Source organism: Bemisia tabaci, chromosome 2 (assembly GCF_918797505.1).
Source record: "Bemisia tabaci chromosome 2, PGI_BMITA_v3".
Taxonomy (NCBI): Eukaryota; Metazoa; Arthropoda; class Insecta; order Hemiptera; family Aleyrodidae; genus Bemisia; species Bemisia tabaci.
Window position 1 is genome coordinate 51,913,635 of NC_092794.1, and position 25,494 is coordinate 51,939,128.

General features: G+C 39.5%; 1 protein-coding gene across 1 annotated transcript; it reads right to left on the bottom strand.

Moving 5' to 3' along the window:
• Window positions 1-18,016: 18,016 nt before the first annotated feature.
• LOC109042511 (uncharacterized) lies at window positions 18,017-25,409 on the bottom strand. The gene is made up of 7 exons (XM_019059693.2): window positions 25,181-25,409; window positions 23,868-23,964; window positions 22,677-22,791; window positions 20,942-21,036; window positions 20,150-20,215; window positions 19,649-19,735; window positions 18,017-18,365 (listed from the first exon to the last, which is right to left on the bottom strand). The coding sequence occupies exons 1-7, from the start codon at window positions 25,331-25,333 to the stop codon at window positions 18,136-18,138; spliced, it is 843 nt and encodes a 280-aa protein (XP_018915238.2). The 5' UTR covers window positions 25,334-25,409; the 3' UTR covers window positions 18,017-18,135.
• Between the last annotated feature and the right edge of the window lie 85 nt (window positions 25,410-25,494).

Here is a 25,494-nt window from a genome sequence, read left to right on the forward strand (position 1 = left end):
GGAGAGAAAATGAAGCGATCCTATTGGTGAAAGCGGATGATTGCAATTAACGGTAGAGTGAAGTAATAGCCTGAATAACGTCAACCTTATAAATTTGCACAAAAATTATTGATTTTGCCTTAGAAGTATGGCAACGTCTGGAGGCTCATACGGCGTTTTACCTTATAGCAATGTAGTATACCAACCATTCGTTCCAACCAATAGGATCGCACCATTTTCTCTTTGTCAATATCGGTAATCAGACCGCAGTGTCTCCTAGAAATTGAAAATCCCTATAACCAACACAGAGGGGAAAAACTTTTTCAAATTAATTTCTCAGAGCCTTCGTGGACTTCTAATAAACTGATCTCATTCCTCATTCTTGGGGGCAAGAGATTCCAATTTAATTTTTTTTTTTTTTTGAGACTTTCTGTTTTCAAAATACTTTAATTTTGTACATGACACTCTGCTGTCAAAAAATAAAAAAATAGTGGAAATAGCTTAATATGTATACGTAGTAGTAATAATGATTTAATTTTATTCAAAGTTATACTCAAACGTCAAAAGGACAGTATCCCCTTTCCTTCGCTCAAAGTTTTTCCTGCTCGATATAAGTCTGTTAAGCTATCACTAGTTGTGTTTTAAGCATATGAAAAAATCATGACTTTAATATGAATGGCACTAAACCGATGAAATTAACTGCCTTATTTTACCCTCCTATTTAAACGGGTTGGGAGTCATCGGCTCTTAAAAAGCTTGAATCTTGTAAGAACACTTGGTGGAATTTTTAGAAATGTTTGAGTGTATGATTGACCTCTCAAGCCATCGTCCAATTTCACTTTTCTATTATTATTCGTTAATCTTAATTTTATTCATTCATTAATTCAATTTTTCATCATATTTTATTAATCAGTTCTTACCATTCTTCAATTATTTTCATAATTTTCTTTTTTATCTTTTTCGGCTGGGGCACTTTTTAAATGAAATATTCCAGTTTCTGCAGTTATTTAGGCGGGAGTTTGCTTTATTAATTTTAAATATTAAAAAAAATCCCGCCTTAATAACTGCAGCAACTATGGAGTTGTTGCAAGACGCGTACCAAAATGTATCCACAAAATCCTAGAAAAGCGCAACATAACTGCTACTCAGAGCAACGTCCATCTTAAAACAACACATACCGTCATAAAATTCTCTTATGCCGGATGCATTACTCAAAAAGTTTTTAAAATACATTTTTGATGTATACTTCAAAAGAAAAATTGATTTTTTTTAAAAAAAAGAAAGAAAAGAAATTTTTTTTAGTAGGTATCAGGATTCAACGGTTCATGTCTTTCCTTCAGATTTGACAGCTTGGTTGAGACTAAAAATTCTTATATATGGGCCAAAATTACAGGTACACAACCTACTTCATACAGTCTTACTCGATTCAAAATGGTGCGCACAAAATAATATATCGTTCATGCCCACTTTCTCGTCTTCTTTTGGTGGAAAAGAAAACGATAAGAAAACAATCAGGCAATCATGAAATCTTAGAACAAAATCGGGGTTTTCTTTGTAACAATGTATAGTACCCACTGTATAACCTATGCAAAAATTTTAAGATTTGGCAACTTAGTAGATATTTTTTGGCAAACCTAACTTAGATATAATTATCAATACTTAGTATCTTAACAGAAAAGCAAATGAAAACTCATTATCAGAGGACGTTTAGGAGAAAATATACCGCAGGGGCTTTTGAAATGTTTAGCTGCAAAATGTTTAGAGTTGCCCAATTTTACCAGCATCAGAAGGCGGATATAGTGCTTATTGCGAGTATTTCCTCAAGAGAGAATTCGCAGGCGTTTGAAATTTCATAAGTTTCATGTTGAAAGATGATTTGAGTAAGAGGATCTTCTTTGGTTTCTATATTGAACAATTATTGGAGGTTATAAGCAATTACCGTATCTGCCAAAACAAATTTTTTTGAATGACACTGCCGATGTATGACGTCACAAGAAAGCGAATTTCCCCTTTTTAAAATCTTTTTGTCCATATAATTTCTCAAATCAGCCAAAAATTAAAAATAATACTAGGAGCTCAGCTCAATAAGTATTCTCAAATGTAGAAAACATTTTTGCGCGCAAATTTTGCATTAATAGAAAAATCAAACGTAAAATTCTGAGTGACAAATTTTACTCATCATAATGTGAACTCAGTCCATAAAAATCTCCGATTTTTACTACGATTCTCCAAAGCAGTTAAAAATTAAAAATAACACTGGGAACTCATCTTAATAAGTACTCTCAAGTGAAGAATAAAATTTTTTCGAGCAAATTCTCTACTAATGTAAAAGCAACCGTAAAATTCCAGTGACAAACCCACGTACCTCAACGTGAGCTCAGCCCATTCATTAAATAAAAATCTCGCACTTTTTCTACGATTTTCAAAATCAGCCTAATATCAAAACAATTTTTTCGTGCAAATTCTCCACTAATAGAAAAAGCAACCGTAAAATTCCGAGTGACAAATTTTACTCACCTCAACGTGAACTGAGTCCATCCATTTAAAAAAAAAAAAAAAAAAAAAAAAAATCTTGCACTTCATAACATTTCCAAGGCGTTTTTCCACGCGGACAAATCCCCAAAAAAGCAACTGGGCCGCACGAGGGAAGCAATGGAATACGGCGTGGCGCACAACCCGTTGACCGAAAGCGACGCGAAACGGGAAACAAGGAAGGACTAAGTGAAATGATACGGAGCGGCACTGAGCTTAATCATGGGGAACAGGGCAGTCGAGTTTACGGAGCGGAGGGATGGAACGGAGCCGTGCCGTAATAAAGAGCGGTAATAGCGGAGGAAGGAAAAAATTAAAGGGGGAGAGGGAAAGAAAAATAAAAGGACTCGCAGCCCCCGAGCCAGAGCAAGCCGCACCGGCATAATATCGTATTATTGTCTGGCTCTAAGCTAGCTCATCGATCCCCAGGGGGTGCGCGCCGAGCTTGCCACATTGTGCTTAAATTGGTGATATTTAACACGGGGTTAAATGAAAAGGCTATTTGAAGAGGGGCGTAACCACCAAAATATGAAACAACTTGATTTCTTTTGCAATTAATCATATTTCTATTCGGGAAGTCAACCAGTTTTCCACATACGACAAGGTTACAATCACTCAAAGAAGATCGGACAAATTGGATTGGATTTTTTTTTTTTTTTTCCCATCATTTTTTTAAAAGAAAATCCCAGCGGTTACGCTCATCTTTCACCAAGCCGTTTAGTACCGTCTTTCGAGAAAAATGTAAATTCTTGAAATCTTGACAATTCTTCATATTTTTGCTCGAAAAAATCAAGTCAAAATTTTGCATACCAAGGAGTACGGTCACACTAGAGGCAGTTGGAAAAATTGGACAAGAAATACATTTTTTTTTAATTTTGGTGGACACGTTCCACGAAACTGCCATTTTCTACAGTACTATGACAATCAAATAGCAGGCGATGACAATATTAAAAATTACAGTTGGTGCCCTTACTTATGATTCTTATCATGAGGAGTACCCGCTCTTTTCCCATCAATTTAGATTTTAAAACGAGACATTTTGACGTTTAAAGTACAATTTTGGTAGAATCGCTTGGCAGTAAGGTGCATCTACCCTTAAAAAATAATATCCCGTCGAAAACTCAATTTATAAACATTTGGTGGTCACGCTCCTTTTCAAACAACCCGTTCAAATTTGGGATAATCGATGTTTTTCCAGGACTACACGGCAACCATGCTGCGCTCCCCGAAACGAGCCGCGGCTCCTTCGCTATTGGTCCGTCGCCACGCACCCCCATTGGCTGTCTCGCCGGCGAGGACGGATCCCCGTGACAACCCTCCCCTTTTTCCCCTCCCCCGCGCCCCCTTCCGCCCCCTGGCTCCTAATTTGTTTTCTTCGGCTAAGTTGGCCCGAGTAAAATACAAGACGGGGGCGAAGAGATTATGCGAGTTGCCTGCTCGTATATAAGAGACGCTGCTGTAACATTCACCCCCTTCCCACCCCCCGACCCGCGGCGCCCCCGCAACTTCATCCCCGGCCCGGCGATCAATCTTAGATTATAATCTAACTTCCGATTATTATATCTAATTTCCGTTCAGGACCTATTAAACTTCTCGTTTATTCCTCCGTGGTATGTCCGCTCTGCTCGTCCGTTTTATGCGAATCCCGGCTTGTAAACTTTGATTGCTTTTTCCGCCGGGTCCTGCATGGAACTTGCGCCGACTTCCCGAGCGGTAAGTATGCATATTGTCGTTTCTCAGACAAAAGGACGTAACTAAATTTCACCGTTGCAAAATTTCCATTTGAAAATGTTTAAATTTCACCCTGAAAAAAAAAAGTTACGGGCTTTGTAAACATATGTTATATATATATAGATATATGTTATATAGATATATGTTATATATCGTCCATTTCGGGCTCAGAGGCCGAATGTTGCGGGTGCTGGAACCGTAGCTTCGACTGCTCCGGGTGCTACGCTCGGAACTTTCGAACTCGGTGCTCGGAACGCGAACGGTGTGTCTATATCCCGTCAATACGGCTTCCACGGCCGGTGTTTTTTTTCCAGTGCATTAGAGGTGTGTTGGGAGTTTCTAAGTGAAAATTTTACAGAATTTTCCTCGAATTATTTGCAGCGAGCTTATTAAATATGATCGAAAAGCGTTGGACAAAGAAGACGACGGGAAAATGGAGGGACCCGATTTGTTGAAACGGGTGGTTGTTATAGACAGAGGGGGAAATTATGAACTCGCTATGGGCTATGGGGTCTCTCGTGAGTTGCCACTAGTCAGTCTATTACTCTACCTCATTTGTCTATTTCAACCACCTGCTTCCACCAATAGTAATACTCCATTTTCCCATTATCTCATTTGTCTATAGCTTTGTAAATCAATTTCAATAATCAGCCAACCCGCGGTTATCAGCAAACTTGTAAGTTTGCATTGCAGTATAGTCGTGTTCTGTAAAAAACTGAATTTTTTAAGTCAATTTTGCAACATAAGAATGAAGTTACGCTTCACTGTGTTTGCAAATACTGTAAATGTGCGGTACAGAGGGAAATGAGATGAGGTCCTTATCTTCGTCGTGAAATATTTTCTGCGGGGTGGATTTGGAGCACTGTTCCAACGGAGCAATGGAATGCATGTTGATTAAGTGATCAGATTTTGTTTTTTTGTCAATGCTTTTTAATTCTAATTTTTGACGGTTTTTGTTGGGCTCGTGAATCCCAATTCTTCCTGCAATCAAGGGTCGTATCATTGTCGTCCCTTAAACAACTCCTTTTCATAAGAGACCTCAGACAGATTTATATACTGCGATTAAGGGAAGTTTATGGAACACCTTAAAAGAGCATCATAAAATGGATGATTTTTACCAACCTCGAGTCAAACCCAGCAGTATGACTTATAAAATGGATCCTTGGGAGAGACTACAATGAGTTATTGCCACTGCAAGAAATGCAAAATACGGAAAAAAATATTCTATGCTTTGGATAAACATCAAATTAGTTGCGAATCTACCGTAAAATTTATAAGAATCGCAATATTTTTTCTTCTGTATTTTGTATTTAATGTAGCAATGATTCATTGTATATCATTCTAAGAACCTTTCTTTCACTTATACTGCTAGATTTTCCTCAAAGTTTGCAAACATTTTTCTTTCTGTTATGCTACGTTCATATAATACCGTTGAATGACATATGGTTAGAACGTTTGAGTAAATAGCCGACTACACCTCCTCCACGAAACTAAAGCCATCATGCACGTTGAAGCAAAATTTATACAAATGCATGCACTGTGCGAAACCTCTACTTACTTTTTATTATTTACTTTTTACTAAAGGAAATGTTATTCATCTATTTTAGTATCTAAACATTTTAAAAAAACTAGTAATTTTAGCTGATTCTCAATAAACCAAACATTTAGGCATATGATTCCGCAAGAATACCAACGGGAATAGAATCTATAATACAAAAGAATTGACGTCACGTCGTTCTTCAGACGTTATTTGACGCATTTGATTGCTGCTTAATTTTGCTTTTGATTTTTCTTGGTTGAAGAACTATTAAAGTGGAAATAGAGCAAGGTAAAGGATGCGCGCTGATGACGGCGCAGAGATACATCTATTCGTACTTGATGGATGTCCGTGTTGCATCTGCAAAATTGAAGGCGCGTTGGCGCGAGGCATGAACTCGCAATGCCTTCATACTGCTAATAATGAGGTGCTGCTCAGATTCGGAAGAAAATTTCAAATTGAGGCCCAAATACGTCTCTCAACTCTCGATTATTATAATTTTTTTTTTCAATTTGATGTTTGTTTCTATTAAGCGCTCAGCCGATAGACAGGCGCTTCTTATTGTTTTCGTTTTGCCAATAGAGTTCTTCCATAGTAGAGCGCTCATGCGCTCAAACGACTAAATGGCTCTTCAACTCACCAAATCATAACCGACGTGAGATCCTCAGAATTTCTTTTTACTATCTAATAATAACCCATCAACGTTATTAAATATAAATTAGCGGATGAAATAAATAACATTCTCGAAATTTGCTTTTGCCGGGAAGTTTATAGTTACTTTATTATTAAGTCTGAAAGTCCAGGTATTGAGTTCTTTTCATCCGAACTTTTTTCCGCCGGTGATAACTTTTTTGGAACTTGTTAAAATTCGCCTCCATATGAAACAGCTCACCATGTTACCGTTACCATAGAAATGCAGCTTTTGAGCCGCGTCTTTTAATTTCAATCCTGTCCTTGTGCTTTGTGTAACTGCTGAGCGCTTCTCTAAGAGCTTTTCCGCTTGTTCTTACGTTGTATTTGTAGACGTTTGTCTAAAACTCGTATGCACTGGCCCCATACAATCCTCGGAACACATGTTTTAGCAAGTCGGGTCAATTTGACCCGCCTTGGGCATGTCAAGTTAAGTTTTATTTCATTTAATGCAGCTGAGTAAATGATTTTTTTTTTTTAAAGAAAAATTTCAACTTCGAAGTCATTTTACGTGACAAACAGTTTCATAAATTGCATTTTCTCTCTCTTACTCTATCTTATTCTCTTCTCCTCCTATTCATCGATATGCCGCATGGCTCACACTTTCGGCGAACTGGGAGCTAGGAATGCGCCGTTCAAGGATTGACTTCGACGGCGTTCCACCGCATACCTAGCGACTCTATTATGCTCTATACACTGAAAAACAAAGTTCCGGACTATATAGACATACCGTCCGCTCCAGGCTCAGAGACCGGAACTTTTGGGTGCTGGAGCCGTAGTTTCGATTGCTCCGGATGCTACGACCGGAACTTTCGACCTCTGAGCTTGGAACGTGGACGGTATGTCTATGTAGCTCGCAAGTACGGCTTCCACGGCCGGAGTTTTTTTTCAGTGTGTGTAACGATATACACTAAACTTCCATTATTATTATTTCACCTCATTTTGATTGAGTCGTCGGCGGAAACTGCTGATGCACGGTATTACGAAAATCCCTTCGGCCAGATTCGAATTCCGTAGGCGGGATGGGACGAGAGCCAGGGACCCAGGGTCGAAGAGGTCGAAGCGAGGGGGCGCGAAGGGTTGGGTGGCTGCGTAAGTTGTCGACAGGGATCGGGGTGAGAAGGCTCATTAATCTTGGTACATTGTAACTAGAGAAAGAAGGGCAATAAACAGAGATTGATCGCGCGTGGGCCCAGGTGCGTGCGGAAGTTAATTCTCCGCCACTCACCCCTTCTTGGGAGCTACCTTCGTCCGCCACCGCCACCGCCGCAGCCGCCCCTGCGCCGCTATGGGGGTGCGGAGGGGGCTCCGTTCAAATACATTTTGGCAACTCCATGAAACTGTCTTTAAACGGACAGATTTATGGTTATAGTACCGCGCTGTTATGGTTGAAATACCGGAGTCTTCTTTATCACTCATGGCTCCACCTCCCGCCCGTGCCGACCTTGCCTACGGGGTGTGCCACCGTTCTTGCCCTAATGGAAATAAAAAGAGCTAAGCGTGTCTTCATCACACAATCGTTCTGAAACAAATTAGGAGTTCCGGAGAAAGTAAGAAGAGATCCCAAACCAATGAAATAAAAATTAGCAATAGAGTCTTAAAGAAAGTAGAAAATGTGAGGAGTGGTGGAGACGAGGAGAGGGGAATGGAGGGAGAGAGATAGAGCCGGAAAATGGAAATTAGCAGGAGTGACAGATCAAGATATACGAGTCTTACTATGGAATCAATAGAATAATAAGAATTATAAGAATCAATTAAAACGTGAACAAAAGGGGGAAAAATTGTTTTTGGTAAAAATTGGAAAAATACCGTATAACCTTGATTTTTATTTTTTTCAATTTTTTTTAAATCATTACTTTTTCTTTTGAAGTATGACCGGATTTATACATATTCTGTCAAGGCCGCGACTTAGGGCGGCAAAAAAATTGCGAAGAGGAAGATTAAGATGACAGTACTCTCATTCCATGACCGTCAAAAGTTTCGGGATTCTTTTCAGATATTTTCTAAAGTTCCGGAAAACACAGAAGATCCGGAACCTTTCGGGAATTTCAAAAACTCCGGGAAAAACTCAGGAAAATCTCAAAAGTTCCGAAATTCGGTACTGGTTCCGGAAAACAGGAGCACTGGAAGATAGGGTGCCGCCGGAAGGGTGGCGCGGCTAGTGCTAGATATGAGGCCACCAAATTGTTTTCTTTACACGGGATGGACACTGAAAATCTCCAAAACGCCTTTTACTCAATTTGAAAATTCTACTTTTTTCCCCTTTCGACCAAAACAGTGATGTGTTACATCCATAAATTAAGGCTCCTTTCCCTTTCCCGCCGAACTGCAACAAATTATGTTACAAAGTGCCAAAAAGTTTATCAAATCTAAAATTTTCACCCTGTTTTGGAAAACTATACCAACGTTAAAAAACTATAAGTTTGATTAAGTCTGTAGTGCTTACAGTTTCAATAAACTTTAATTCTGAGAGGAGTAGAACACTCACACTGTGTTGCTCCTCGTACCTATAATATCCACCAAGGCTGCAATCACCGATAGCAAGTGTAGATAGATGCATGAGATAAGTACTTCGTAGAATATTATCGATTGAGGACCACTCTGAATTGAAAACGTGCGAGTTTGTTTGCATATATTGTCGAATGAAGGCTGCTTATACCGCTTCATGAAACCTGAACAAACTTGAGAGCACAAAACTGCCATGTTACCAAGAAGAGCAGTGTAATGATCGAATTTTTGAAATCAAGATCTCTTCGTCGCATTCTATGAACTAAATACTTCTGCTTCAGCGGGGAAATCCCTCTTAACTGCAAAAACAGCTGTAAGTCCTGAATTTTTAAGTTACATTCTAATTTTCTCCGAACATTATTAATGTGATATTTTTTGGAAGTTTTTCTCGAACTCCGTGCTAAAAAAATAAGTCATTCAGGTAATCTCTCAAAAAATAACAGGACCTATTAGTACTTAGTAGAATTGTGTCAATATCGGAGATTTATGGCTGAAGTAAAGAAGGCATATTCCTGATTGTGCCGATGCAAATATCTGGGAATGTTTCAGATTTGTATTTTTCTTTTCGAGAAAATTGAGAAACACTTTTCCTTGGAATTTACTTTGAATGTTTCTCTCATATTAAAAGATACACAGGAAAGATACCCAATCGGAAATTTGACCTTAGGCAGATCGGAATAATATTGTGGCAACCTTAGCGAGATTGTGAGCATATTTCAACAGTAAGGTTGGCCTGAGAATCTTGGTACAATATACCATCAATACTGGATATATAACCTTAGTATTTTAATATTGCACCAATATTAGCAACATTAGAAATCCAAGGTCAGGTGGTGCTCGGTGATTCCAAGATTGTCACAATGTTGTCACAATATTGGTTATACAATATTGGTAAACTAATACTGTCGTAGAGTTATGTTTTCAATATTGCAGTAATATGTTAGTTTTAACATTGGCACATTATTAAAAAAAATACTGAACATAGGCTTCTGCTTATAATATTGACACAATATTGACACAATATTAGGAAAACAAAATTGCTAAAATAATATCGAGACGATGTTATCTCTGTGATACTGCGGTATTGTTATTATGTTAACATTCAATTAACGTTAGAACAACAAACATAACAGGCTTCTGTTCGTAATATTGTCATAATATTGACACAATATTGGATATCTAAAACTGCTGAATTGATATTATGCTAACATTATTTTTACAACATTGTGGTAATATTCGCACTTTAACATTGTCACAAGATTAAGAAAATAAACATTTTAGGCTTCTGTTTCTAATATTGTCATAAGATTAACACAATATTGTGCGCGGCGAGCACAATTCGACCGCGTTTGCTATTTCCGCCACCAGGGCGCGCTCGCCGCGGATCTGCCGTTGCGGTCCCTTTAAGGGCAAATTAAAGGGCAAAAACTGCGACCTTTCGCTTTTTGACGTAATAGGCACATGATCCATAGGCGTCTAACCCATCTTACCGATATTCTTAGGCCAAGGGCTCAAATGGAGCTTTTTGGCAACGGTCCGCGCGCGGCCGCCCCGTCAATGGGGCTGGTTCTCGTTTCGCCTGGGCAGTGCCCGTTACAAGTGGGATCCAAGTTGAATACTTCAGCCAGTGCAAGCAGCCAAGAAAGTAGCTGACTTAGGAAGGTTCCTCGGCACTCCAATGTTCCGTATGCCTACATTAGGCTGATCCAAGCCTAACTGTTAGTCGTTCCTAATTAATTGAGGCTAAAGCAATGGTTTACTGAGATTTAGCTATGATGCGTTCCCGTTGTGATGCAAGGAGTTATGGTCCAGCTCCAGCTAATTAGAGCAGATCATTTAAACTAGAACATATTTGTTGAACCTTGAAAATTAGAGCTTAGCTAAAGTAAACCATAATGTATGTGTTCATTCATTCAACAACATTATTTTGATAGGATATTTCGGTTGGTTTTCGTTTAGAAAAATAACATGCAACCGGAGATATAGAGACGTTGCAATAGAGATAGGTACGCATTTTCCGAGCATGGGGCCTTTCGAGTACTATGCCAGGCATTTTGACCAACTTTTTGATCCCCCCTGCCCCCCTGTTGTAAAGCACGTAAGACAACCTCCCATCCCCTTCTTGCATTAACCAGTATGATTGGCCTGACTTCCCTCCCTGAACTTTCAGGAAACAACGAAAGGAAGCCGAAATAATAGTTGTAAAAAACGTTTTCATGCGCAATATCATTTTCAAAAGTGAAAGGAATACATATGACTAAGGGCTAAGGAATGGCTCGTAACTTAGGGCCCTCTTCCTCTGAAGCAGATGCAACAATTTCAGAAAATGGCTAGTTTGGTAGAATCGCTCGGTATTAAGATATGTCCACCCCCAAAGAATAGTATTTCTTCAAAAACTGAATTTCTGAGAAGGCGGTTTGGTATTTCTCACTGGAAAAAAAACACATTGGAGCTAGAGTTCAGAATCCTAAAAACATCGACAAGAAAAAATACTCTGGATTCAATCAGATTTAAGCTTAAATCAAGAACCAAGCCTCTTAATTTGAGCGGATTTTCTTTTGATTTAAGCTTAAATCTGATAGAATCAAGAGTACTTTTTCTTGTCAATGTTTTCAAGAGTTTGGAATCTAGATCCAATGTGTTTTTTTTCCAGTGCTACTTTCTTCAAGTAAACCTTTCAATAATATTTTGAGACTCCAAAAGCGGGTTACCTAATTATTGGCCAGCGCGCAGCATAGCAGGGCAGCGTCTATGCAACACTCCGTAGAGTCGGGATTTGTGTCTGAAGCTGGAGCTGAAGTAATTTATTTACTCATTGACTCCGTCACATGGCGCTCAGCACTTTATCCTGGGGCGGAGGCTCTTTAATTTAGCGCATCAAATTCAGGTGGAGCGTTGGCATTTCACCGCCCCCGCGAAAAAAAGGGCGCCAATGACGATAATTTAACCTAGTTCAACGGAGTCCAATTAACTCAATCAAGCGGGCTCCGTTTTGCGCGCGCGGTAAATTAACCCGGCTGCACCCCTCACTTAGTGAATATGCGTATCCATCGAATGAAACGTTTAATCGGTGTCAAACCTCCAACCCATTTTGCCTCTCAACGCACTTTCATCGTGTTGTAACGCTCCGTGGGGATTCCGGTATGATGACGTCAGTGTGTAATTAGCCGATTTCACGATAGCGGGGAAAGTGGTGTCGCCAGGACAGTTTTTAGCGTTTTCAAGGACTTAGCACACATTAATTGAAAGAGAATACAAGTGCCTTTGGATATCGTTCACACTGATGACCCTGTATGAAAGGAAAGTATCGATGGCCAAAGTGTGAAACGAATCTCCATTTATTTTACATTGCAGATTTCCTGTGATCTCGTATTTTGTCTTTGGAAGAAACAGTCAACGTAATTTCTAGAAAACTTCCTTTATTTTTCTCTTCTGTTAACAGAATATTCTGTGTTAATTTGAAGGTGCGAAATTGGCTTGTTTCTCTTCAAAAATTAAAATAGTAGCAGAAATTTTGAAACACCGCAATGGAGATACGTGGCTTCCCACTTTGGCGATCGATATCGACGGTGAAACTGCAAAAACAGTTTGCGAGGCTGTAGAATTCTGGTTATAATTTATTTTTACGTGGAAAAATACTAAACGTCATTTCTTGAAAACTAGACTCATTTTTCTTCCTCGTTTAGAGAGTAATCTGTATAAATTTCAAGGTGTAAAATTGGCTGGTTTTCTCTCCGAAAAAATAAAGAAGAAGCGAAAATTTCGAAACACTGCAAACAAGATACATGCTTTTGCAGTTGCACCTCTGTCGATATGAGAAGTCATTATTACTGACAGGTTGAGTTTCACAAAATGCCGCGTCAGTTACGTAACCGACAGGACATTGTTTTCCCTGTCCATTACGCATAACGGATATGCCATTTTGTGGTCTATGAGACACAATAATGTAATTTCTCATATTTTGTTGCGTTGCATGGAAAAATTCAATTAAGATATCCAGCTTTAAACTATAGAAATGCAAAAGTTCAAAAATAAAGAATCACTTGGGAAGGAATGGCTAGGCGGATTTCTCATTGAAATTTCAGGAAGATATGAAAGACATTAAAAGAAACATTCCAAATATTGGAACATCACCTAAAGCTGATTTTTTTTTATCAAAACGTTTCAAAAATAGAATAGAGGCAATGCTTTACTCGTTTTTATCCCTCGTGTTTCTCATGCGACAAAAAGATATACAGATCCAAAGTTAGATAAAAAAAATTAAGGATTATCTGTAATATTTTGTTTTCATAGTGTGGGTTGCATATCCCGCTCCTGAAATGAATTCATCATATTCTTCAAGTAGTTCCGCAACCTCGTGAAGTATCAAAATTTCCAATGTTTCGTAGGTTTCTTTTGTTTTATGCTACCCTGTTCGGATCAAAAAGCACTTGTATTTCAGTTATAGCGTCATACTGAAAAAGAGTAACTGAAAGACTAGTATCTACGGAGGTAGCACGACCCGGAGCAAAGTGTGAGCACAAGTAGAATTCTCCTTGACTCCGATCAAAAGACAAAGCCACGAAGGTCGAAGGAGACAGAATCGAGCCATAAAATGTGGTGAACCAAGACAAGACACAGAAAAGAGCTCAATGGACATCGTCGCACCGTGACTCACTTAAGCTGACCAAGGAACTTCGTAAAAAAAAAGAAAGACTGAGCAATCCGGTTGCTCTTAGCGTGGATATAAATATGAGCTTTGCGCGAATAGTGGCTAAATTGAGATGAGTCATGTTGAGACATTTTGATTCATTTTTGCCATTCTTTAAATCGCTGTTATTCAACTTCATTTAATGCGCCAGAGGAGAAGCCGACCTGAACGCCAATTTGTCAAAATTATTTTTATTTTTCGATGGAAGTGCGACAGATTTTCTAAATTCGTTTTCTCCCTCCGGATCTTGCGGGGATAGTGTGTAATAATAACTTGAAAATAATCTGACACCAAGTGTCATATTACAAGTTAAATTCCAGGTCGAGCTGTTTAGGGTGTTTGAGAAAAAAAAGAGTCATGTATGTATCAATCTCTTCAGAAAAATCTGAAGAATTGATTTTTGAAACCTCCGACGTGTAAATTTTTCCTTGCATTCGATGAAAAATGAATCCCGTGTTATTTCCCATAAGGAATCCAGCAAATGGGCACTAGACTGATCGGTTAATCAGAGACAACTCGTAAAAGTAGAGGGTGCCAATCGGCCCGCTATTAATGTTGCGGCTCTTCTTATCTCTTTGGCCTCGGATATATTGCGGTTAGATCCCAGAATTTCTTCTCAAGGCCCGATACCATCTTGTTAAGGTCGCTACCTTAAAAGATAAAAATATGTACCTAATAATTAAACCGATCAATACGATCGTTTAATTTAAACGAATTTATAAGCCATTTACAAAGTATTTAAAATTTAATAAAAAAAACACACTAACCCCTCATAAACACATGACGTCACTTGAAGCTCATCATCTACTTAGTAGATCAACAGTCAAGAAAAGGGTGATGACTATTGCTCCCTTATAATCGTCCATAAGGAAGTGTCGTTTGCTCGAAAGGGAAGTTTCCACCTGTCACCAAGAGACCTGCGGGCTGATTGTTAAAATTGATAGAAAAAGCTACAGACAAAGAAGACAAAAATGATATGGAGGGATCCTATGGATGGAAAAGGTTGATTGGAATGGACAAAGGAGGTAGGTAATAGACTAACTAACGACAACTCACGAGGGTCCCTTTAGTCCATCATTTTCTCCCGTAGTCTAACAGAACCACTCAAATCAATCAATAGGATCGCTTCATACTCATTATGTCCTCTTTGTCTATAGCTTTGTCTATCAATTTCAACAATCAGCCCGTAGTTTGTCTCTGGCTTGACCGCTGCTTTTTGGCCAGTTCTCAGGGGCGGCGATCGCCGTGTGCGGCGCGGTGGAAAGCGGGGGTCGGCGATGAGTGTTGATAAAGAAAAATCGACATTTAAAGGAAATTCCGCGGGGCGGCCATAAAGCGGGTATCGGACTGCGACGCGACGCGGCGGATTAAAATTGAATTTTTTAAATATTGAGTGAATAATTCGGCTGATACGCCGAGAGGAGATTTTTATTGTCGCCAGACGAGGGCGAGGGTGAGGGGGAGGGTGCGGAAGGGGCCGTCCCTGTCCCGTATCGCATCCCTGGCGACGTCCCTAGCGGCTTCCCAGCTTGAATAGTTAAACGCCCGGAATCAGCTGGAGATAGGATTAAGAATCGGTCCGAGGTGTGCTCCTCCGAGAGAAATAAAAACGGCTAAATGATAATCTAATTTGCCCTTAGTTCTTCTCATCAATTATTAATGACCTCTCCGCGCCCTACTTCGCACCCTTGCCGGCCTCTCCATCCAGGCCAAGACTCGCCTCCTGAAAATATCTAATTATGCTCATTCTCCCGCACTCTCTCCCTCCCCCCTCTCCCCTTCATGCTTCCGGAGCGTCGTTTAGTGTTGCAAGTTGCACCTAGAGTACCCACGCTGTTAAAAATTTTGAAGAGAAATGGAGAATTTTCAGGTGTCTGAAATTAGTAAGTTGGATTTTTTTAGCCGACGCGCGTTAAAAATCCAGAAATCTGGAAATCTAAATACAGAGGGAAAAAGCTCATATGAGCACAATTCTCCCACAAAGAGATATGCCGTTTGGTGCGCAACACTAGTTATACAAACGGTCTAGTTTTTAACGCACGTTGGAAAAAAATTCCAACTTATAATCTTAACACTCGTGCGTCTACCGCAAACAGTTAGTGTCTGAAATTAAATGAATTTCATGATGAAGTGGAAACAATTGAGTACGCTGAAAACGAGGATACCCTTATTGGTTCATAAATTGAACAATTATTGGAGGAGATATGACAATATGGTTTAATCTGCTAAAATACATGTGTTCAAATAGGAGATGCCACCTGATGACGTCATTAGGCGGTAAATTTTTCTCATTTGAACCTATTTTTATAATATTTTCCTTACCAGGAAAAAATTGTAAAAAATACTGCGATTTACACTCTAGTATTCACTCTGGATCAGTTTTGACTCACGAAGTCTCCTTATCCTACGTCATGCTGGATCGACTCGAGTGAGTTGCACGACTCCCATTGGCTCTCGTCGTCCATACTCATGTATCCTCACTCGCAGGTGTATATGTATTCTGTATTCCCTGCTTTAAAAAGATCGTTGAAGACGCCATCTTACTTTGGAGGGAACTTTACGCCTCGCTAGATTAAGACCGCCATGCCGGGTGATAAAACTAAGGACTTACAAAGTCTGCTTGCGCCTCATCTGAAATGCTAGCACGGGTCGTTGCCGGATCATGCGAGCTCGCGCCTATTATTCTACCGTGCTAAGGAAAAACGCCGTATGAACCTTCAGGCGTTGCCAAACTTCCTCGGATATATAACGAATTCTCTGGTAAACTTATGAATATATTTCTTCCAATTTTTCAGAGAATTTGGTTCGTATTTTGATCTAAAGTTCCTGACAATTTCAAGAAATAATATTCATAATTTTCCTAAAGAATGAACATTTTATCAAAGGAAATTTGGCAACTCTCGACTGTTCATACGGCGTTTTTCCATAGCACGGCAGTATTCGGAGGCCCCGACAACATATCCGACACCGTCTCGCGATGTCGGCCGAGGCTGAAACTGCTCCGATGCAGAGTTTCCTCGGCGGCCGGGAGAAAGCGACGTAATAAACAAACGTATAAAAAGCTCGTTAAAAGCTTTCATTTCTTCGCTCCAACTTTGTCTTTACGTTTCGCCTCGTAAGGGCGCGGATTCCAACTTTGTTGCGAGAGCTATAAAAATGAACTTTACAACAAGATTAGTTTTTCGATTCCTCCGGCTCCTGCTTAAAACTTCATCATCCTCGACTATAAAATAGGCACTGACAGACTTTTCACCTCATTCCGAGCTGCATCCTCTCTGCACACCTTTTTTCAGCGCTTCGTCTCGTCGCTTCTCTAGCGTAAGGACACATCTCGATTTCTACATGAGCCCCAGAGAGCATGGATGTATACGTAAAACAGGGCTCACGTGGAAATTGAGATACGTCTTTACGTCATAGGAGCGATGACCTGCTCGCCAGTCCGACGGAGTTAGTCGATTTGAAAACTTTGGCGCCGATTCTGGACTTCGTGTTACAAAAGAGAGCAGTAACTGTAGAGGATAAATGAAGTTTTCAGAGGATGAACCTAGGAGCTCCTGACCGGAAATTTTTTTTAAGTATAAATCCTCCGTTCATAAGAGTGTCTATGATCCCTGTTCCTTAACTTCGTCCAATTTTGTCAATGGCCAAAGTGCGAGACTACGTATCTCTATCGCAATGTTTCAAAATTTCCGCTTCTCTTTCATTTTTTCGAGGAGGAACAAGGAGACATTATAGCTTGGGATTTCCACAGAATATTCTACTGACAGAGAACAAAAATTGAGGAAGTTCTCTAGGAATCACGCTGACTAGTTTTTCAAAGAAAAAATAAAATATGATAGCAAGCCTGCAACGTTGCAAACGGAGATACGTGGTTTCGCAACTTCGCCATCGCTATTTGTGATTAAGAGTTAAAATGATTTAGGAAAAATCGAGTAATTTCCACACTTAACACACGGTATGGGATCCTCATGTATGGAAAAGTTGGTTATGATCATCTAAAGCCGGGCCAAAGACACAGGGCTATTAAATTTGCAGAATACTTGTAGGCAATGGAACGGTTGGTTTTCCCTTGATCTTTAAAATCGGTAAAAATGTAATATGTAACGGTTCTTTGGTCATTAGTAACTACAAAAATTAAGAAAATTAGAGTTATCATGCATTTGGCTTATCATATTTTAGAACAGCAGAATTTTGGGTCAGGGCCTTGATACCACGATTTATGCGAAGAAGCATACGCGTTGCATAACTCGAATATTGAAGGCGCATCAGCCGAAAGGCAACAGGCCTCGTTACTGGTTAAAGGTTTTCATCAGGAGTATAATAAACTAAAATTGACGAGATCTGCAATATTTATTTTTTTAATACCAAATGACATAATTCTTTGAGAGAGTTTGCCTCTACACAGAAACAGACGGTTGATTTATAAAATACACGTAAGAAAAAGTTGATGTGACCTGGATCGTTTAATTTAATACTTAATGGCATTAGGTCGTAACAGTGGTTGGGTTCGCTTGGAGTTGAGATTTTGATACCAGTTTGGACCATAGGAGTCAATGTCTGGGCAATTGTAGTTGTTCCTGAAGCTCAAACTGTTCGGATCGATTCTGTTATCGACGAGGGTTTTGTAGATTCTGTTCCTCACGTCCCTCGACAAATTCGGCGACTTGGAGAGTACGAGAACGTTAGGAGCTCCGTTATCTAAAATAAAATAAACGCCATTTATAATAAGTGAGGAAAGTAAGGACAAAACGGAGAGACCGTTCATACTGTGTGAGGCATTTTGACAGAAATTTTTACCCCTGCCCCCTCTGCAAAGGCACCCGTAAGAGAATCAGGATTGCACTGTATCATTAAAAATAAAATCTTGAAATTTCGTGTGAAATACTTCGTGAAATTCTCAAAAAGTATGAAAGATGTTGAAACACATTTTGCGAAATTAAATGAAATATTAAATGAGAGGTAAATGGTGTGGCGGGTGGCCTTCGGCCTTTCGGTACTTAAAATGCTTGTTGCATCCACATGAGTCCACTTTAGTTGCTTGACCCAACCGAACTCTTGGAACGCCTTCAAATCTGGCGATACTTCCCGCTTTGCCGAGAGGTTAGTTTAGTTGCGTGACCCAACCGAACGCTTAGAACGCCTTCAAATCTGGCGATACTTCCCGCTTTGCCGAGAGGTTAGTTTAGTTGCGTGACCCAACCGAACGCTTAGAACGCCTTCAAATCTGGCGATACCTCCCGCTTTGCCGAGAGGTTAGTTTAGTTGCGTGACCCAAACGAACGCTTAGAACGCCTTCAAATCTGGCGATACCTCCCGCTTTGCCGGGAAGTTAGTTTAGTTGCGTGACCCAACCAAACGCTTAAAGCGCCTTCAAATCTGGCGATACCTCCCGCTTTGCCGGGAAGTTAGTTTAGTTGCGTGACCCAACCAAACGCTTTGAACGCCTTCAAATCTGGCGATACTTCTCGCTTTCTCCGGGAGGTTTGTTTAGTTGCGTGACCTAACTGAACGCAACACATTGTTAGTTTACTCATTTTACTGCACGCAACAAGCTGATACCATCAAAAGTTGCATTACGAACAGTGTTTTCTTTTTCTTCTTTACCTTTTAATTTTTGCATTTTTCATGCGTCATAAATAGAAAGTAAATATTTCGGCAATTAGTAAACATGTAGTATGTTAGTATGTATTCAGTATGTTAGTCAACCATGCCTTACATATGCCTATAAATAGTATAACCTGTTGAGTGCAACAATTTCAAAGTATTTTAACCTTAAAATGCATAAAACTGGGTGATTTTTAGGCAGAAATTGAAGGAAGATTAGCGCCACAAGTGCCTCGAAATGCGCTCAAATAGAGTTGAAATTTCAAAAATTTTCCGGGAGAGGCCCCCCCGGATCCCCCGGTGGTGGGGGACCAGGCCCCCCAGAAAAATGACCTAGCTACGCCTATGTAAAAAGCCTACCCTCAAGTCATACTTACAGGTAAGGTTGTTGAAGTTGTTGCAAAAAACGAGCACCAGAACGTCAATATCAGCCATAATCACTCCGAAGGAATATTTCAACGGTGCTGTGAAAAAAATTAAAAATGATAGTATAAAATAAATGTATGGATTTTCCTGACTTTACCTTATGTAATCAAGTAATCGGCGATTTCTCCCTTTTTTAAAATAAGAGAATAATGCAATAGTCATTAAAATTGCAAGGAATGGTTATTATAGCTTCGATATTGCTTGCGATTGCCTTCAGCATTCTATAAGCCAAAAAATCTTATTATACGCTTGAATTTGTGAAGAAATGGCTATTTTAAAATAAAGAAGTAGCAAGAAAATTTACATTTTAGCACAGGCGTGAATAGTTGGTTAATTGGTTTGTTGATTAGTCAACCAGTTAATTTAAAGGCGCTTTACACCATCTTAGCCATTAATACCTTAAAAATTTAGAGACTTGATTATGCGATGTACGATAAGGAAAGTTGGAGTACCTGTTCTGTACTTAGGGGTATCGATCAAGTTTCTGTCGTATACGTCTGTGGAAGTCAGCCACTTATCTGTAAGAAATGAAAAGACGACAAAATTAGACCCTCTTACCTATACACTTGCCCTCTAGATGCAGAGAAAAGAGAATGTCCCATTTCCCTAATGGAGATGTTGCATGTGTGAGGAATTTGCGATTTGACTGTTGATTCTTACGTATAAGTTTGCGAGAAACACGATGGTGCCACTAGTTTTCTCTGAAATCAACTCCCAAGCTCAAAAAAAGCTCTCGAGTCGAGACCAAAATGGAGGGGATATCCCACGCTATCCTGAGAGTCCACCTCTACATCAAAACAAACTCTCCATGCGAAGATAGGGAGCAAATACATTAGCAGTGATGCCGTGTTTTCAGTTTTAGAGTCCACATAAATAAAGTGGCAGCCCTAATAATGTATATGCTCCCTATCTTTGCATGGAGAGTTTGTCTTGAGGTTTTGAGAGGTGGACTCTCAGGGTAGGGTGGGATATCCCCTCCATTTTGGCCTCAACTTGAGAGCTTTTTTTGAGCTTGGGAGTTGATTTCAGAGAATAACAGTGGCACCATCGTGTTTCTCGCGAACTTTTACGTAAGAATCAACAGTCAAATCGCAAATTCCTCACACATGCAACATCTCCATTATGTTACATTAAAGTTGATTGAATCCCAGCTTTCAAAATCAGTCTTTTTTTAAAGACTAAAACTCGGTAAAAAAGCTTTAAGTTTGAGTAGGCGGAGGTTTTACACTTTTAAAAGGACTTACTGTAATTTTGAGAGCGGAACACTCTGTACACACTTTTGTCTCGCTCTTGATACGCCGGATAAACCGTGCTGGTTGTTGTATCGTATCCACCATAGCTGCAAGCAACAAAAGTAAAAGGAAATTAATGCACGAGATGAGTAATTAATAGAAATTACCCATAAATATCAGGCTCTAACAAGTTAGGGTACAAGAGGGGTGTAAAAATATCTTTGGCCTACGCAGTTTCGAGCAAACAGAGATTCAGTTTAAGCACTATGACATTGCGCGTTTGCAGTAATTTTTACAATAAAATGGCGCATTTGCAGTGAATTTCTCGAAAATTGACGATTCTGTAGGAATTTTTTAAAAAACTCAACACTTTCGCAATAGTTTTGTACAAATTAGTACAAACGCTCGAACTTTTACAAAATATCAACATCCTTGTCATAAGTTTTCGTAAAAATCAGAGCGCTGTGGGTTCAATCTTCAAGAGAAAACCAATGTTTTGATTTGTCTAACTGAACGTTCGGTTCAAGTAACCGAACTTCTTTCATCAGTTCTTTTATTCTCACAAGTTCCGTTATACGAACTGACAGTTCAGTTACACGAACTGAAAGTAGGGTTTGACCAACCGAATAGTTTGTATGATCTAGAACACTGTGTTACCCTTCATTTTGTGGATATGCAATTTTATCCTCTTGGAAGTCAAAATAGTTGTATCATGTGTTTCGCCCCATCCAACTTTTCTACTCTGCGTTAAAATCTATGGGTCAGTGGAATAGAGACCAAGCCCTTTTTCATTGTTGTGGATATGTGAGAAAGTTTTGTTGCTTCATAATTGTGACCGGATTTTTAAAAAGGGAACTCATCTTCTGTCAGAAAATTTACGAAACTTTGAACCTTTCGCGAAGAAAGAATCGTGAGAAGCGCCTGCAAAACTGTAGGTATACTTCAAGCTTCGTCCCATCCCCACTTGCGCGCAGCGAAGGGGAACCCGATCTCTTGTCTCGCTCTTGAATCTTCAATTCGCAAACCGCACCAAGTTCCGAGATGCGTACGCTATTTGGACGTATTTACACTAAAAGGAACTACGTTACATGTAATCCCTATGCACATAGTTCCTTTTATCATAAATACGTCCATTTGGAAATGCGTATGGCAGTACGCGTACACAACTTCAGAAGGCGTGCGCGAAAAGAGCGCGCATTTTGATTGAAACGTAATAAATTTCATATTCTCCATTATTCAAGGTCGTATAGCCTACGGAATTTGCCCACTACCTGCGCATTTCGCGAACAACCTATCGGTCGTTGGTTTCGTGAACATTCTGCACCTCTAGGGTACAACTCCAATAAGTTTGCTGCACAGTACCATCTTTGAGTAGAATACTAATTTGAGTAAGTTAGCTCAAAGTAATAAATTGGGGGGGGGGGGGGGTTAAGACCAGTCTTTGTGAGCCTCCTACTAAAGATAAAATTTTTCTAGCTGTTTCTTCCGCTTCTCAGTTATTTTCGAAAAAAAACTGAGTGTGGAGCAGGCTAATCTTACGTAATTCAAAAGGGGGATACGAGGTTATCTTACGGGTGCCCTGCAGGAGAGGGGGGGATGGTTAATAAGCCGGCCAAAATGCCTGACGTAATACTTAAATGGCCAAATGTCATTTTGATGGAATGTAGCAACACGATATAATACAGCCCTAGTTTTTGTCGTGTGCTTACTCCTCTAGAAGTGAAAGTGTAATTAGTTGAGAGATTACCACTCGTTGAATGCAGTTTCAATCATGTTCATGGAGAATTGGTCGGGATCGGGGTCATCGTTGTTGGGCGTGAATTGGATAAACGTGCACAAACCACAGCACTGAGCGCCGACAGCTGTAATATTCGTCAAACATGGGATCAGGATCCTACATGTGAATCGTGTACATCCTAATTGAACCTATTTATGCCAAATAGAGCTATGTGCATTATGACGTGCGCCCTGTTATGCATATATGCTTATGGGTCTCAGGGCTCATGGCTTAATGCACATAGTTATGTTTAGCATAAATACGTCCATTTTTAACAGAGTCGTCGCTATAAGGTTTCTGAAAAAAATTGGGGCAAATAAGGTACTCGCATCTAATGACTATAATAAAAAAATGTACAATTTCATTGTAATTAACGCCTGTCTGTACATTTCCGATTTTATTTTTATTAAGTTTCATTTTTTTTATTTTTTTATTATTAATGGAAGCGCTTCAAATTATCCTAGGATTTTTCGGTGGATATCTTTAAAAGAGTGAAGAAAAATCATAGAGAATCTCGAGGAAAACTTTTATTTATATTTATTTTAAAAGATAAAACCTGAGTAGGTATTCGCAACGTCGCAATTCTGCCAAGCTAAGGAGGAACACGGTATGAGCATTCGAAAGTTACAATAGGTATTTCCCCCGACAAAATATTTATTTTTGAGAAAAAATATGCATATTTTCCCTTGAAATTCTTAGATATTTTAGATATAATTGCGACCAAAACTGTCTGAAAATTAGAAGAATAATGTTTGGAATATTCCCAGTAGATGCGTTTTTCATTTAAGGAAATACGGTACAATCTGAAGGCTCATACGGCGTTTTCCCTCCGCACAGCAAAATTGGACTGAATTTTTGCAATAAGGGACTACACTTTCTGGCTCATACATAAAAACTTAACTTCATAGGATAATTAATGGCACATATGATGTTTCTAGAATGAGCCACAAATTGTAGTTCCTAATTGCGAAATGTAGTCCAATCGGAGATTCACGCTTTTCGACTTGAACCATTTGCAATACCTATCCATTGCAATCCATATGAATCGCAGTGGGTTCCCTCCCGTACAATGGATTATTTACAATGGCTTTAAATAGGGAAATTTGGCAACACGAAAATCGTGTTGCCAAATTTCACGAATCGAACCTGTTGATTACTCACTGAAAGTGCTGTCACAGACCACTGTATCCGGCTCGTTCCATCCAATAACTGTACCGGCTACGCTCGATGCAGACACGTAATAAGGCTGTGAGAAGTCCTAAAATCAAATCACATCCTTTGTTAGGGTTTTACATTAATGGGATCAATTTTTATGATTATTGCGGCCATTGGCAAGAAACAGCGACTAGATGCGCCTGCTCTGTTTGAATTTTTGGCATATGCCCTAGAGGAGCGTTGGGGGGGGGGGGGGGGTTGCGACACGTAACGGCCTATGCACGCACCCCCTGATGATTGGCTATTTGCTTAGGTATTCGATGAAATGCCTAAATATAGGTAGTACTTTTAAAAAAAAAGTAAAAAATATGAGAGACTTCGGGTACAAAGTACTCGGTGTACTCTATTCCTCCAAGTTCAAAAAAAAAAGCGAGCTCTACTGGCACGCGTAAAACCTCCATTTTTCTCCTATCGCCTATCAAATTTCTGCAATAACCGATTTTTCCCAAGAAATTGACGCAGAAAGCTTTTCTTGCCGCTTTCCAAGAGTCCAAAAGTTTCCCAGCGAGCTGATTAATTAAATTGATAGACAAGGAAGACGAAGGAATGGAGCGTTTAAACGGGTGGGAGAAAGTGATGGACTAACAGTATTGGGTCTCTCACGTAAGTTGCCATAAGTAAGTTTATTACGCACCTTTTTTGATCATTGCAACCACTCACGTCCCACTTTCACTACAGAACCCCTTCATTTCATCTGTATATTCTTTGACTAATCGCTTTGTCTATCAATGTCAATAATCAGCCAGTTGAGCCGCTGAATCAGAAAATGAGGGAAAATTATTTTCATCCTTCCTTTTTTCAGAAAACTTAATTTTCTCTGGAATAACTTTTTATGCCCTTCAAAAAGCAGTGTAAAAAGCTGTTTAAATTGGTTTTTTTTAAGTTAGGAGGGAAGTTAAAAAAATCTGAGGTTCATTTCCGGACTCAGTCTCGTAAAATATACCGAAATAATTCATCCACAGGCCCTGGGAATTCTTGACCTTTCCTCTCGGAGAGCGGAAAGAAAATCTTACCATGGCATTTTCCCGGGAAAATTTGGTTATCCGTGAAAAATTGGCTATTCCAATAAAGTTGGTGAAGAAATGGAGGTCAGTTTTGGGCTCAAGGGATCAGAACGCACTGTAGACACTTTATACCAAATATAGGACAATTTTCACCCATATTTTGTGTGGCACTATACTGCTGGCCTGTTGTACAAATTTTTAATTCGAAATTGATATCTTAAGTCCAATTAATTGAAAAGTGAATACTATACTCACGAAAATTGTGGAATCATACGGTAAAACATTGTACGCACTACAGCGTGGCTCGACCCTTGGATTCGGAATATACCCCTGACCGATGACCCCAAAAATATTCGAGACGACGAAAAGGAAAGAAACTGAAGATGAATGTCGGCATGCCATCCTCATGCTGTTGAGTTGATGAATCAAGTGTACAATTACTGGTCTGATGAATTACCTTATAAGCACATGTTCGCAAAATTTTGAAAAGTATGACGTGGGTTGGTCCTTAGTTTGTTTATCTGGGTGTCTGCGCTTCGTGTTTGTTCAGCATTAAACTTTTCGTAGTT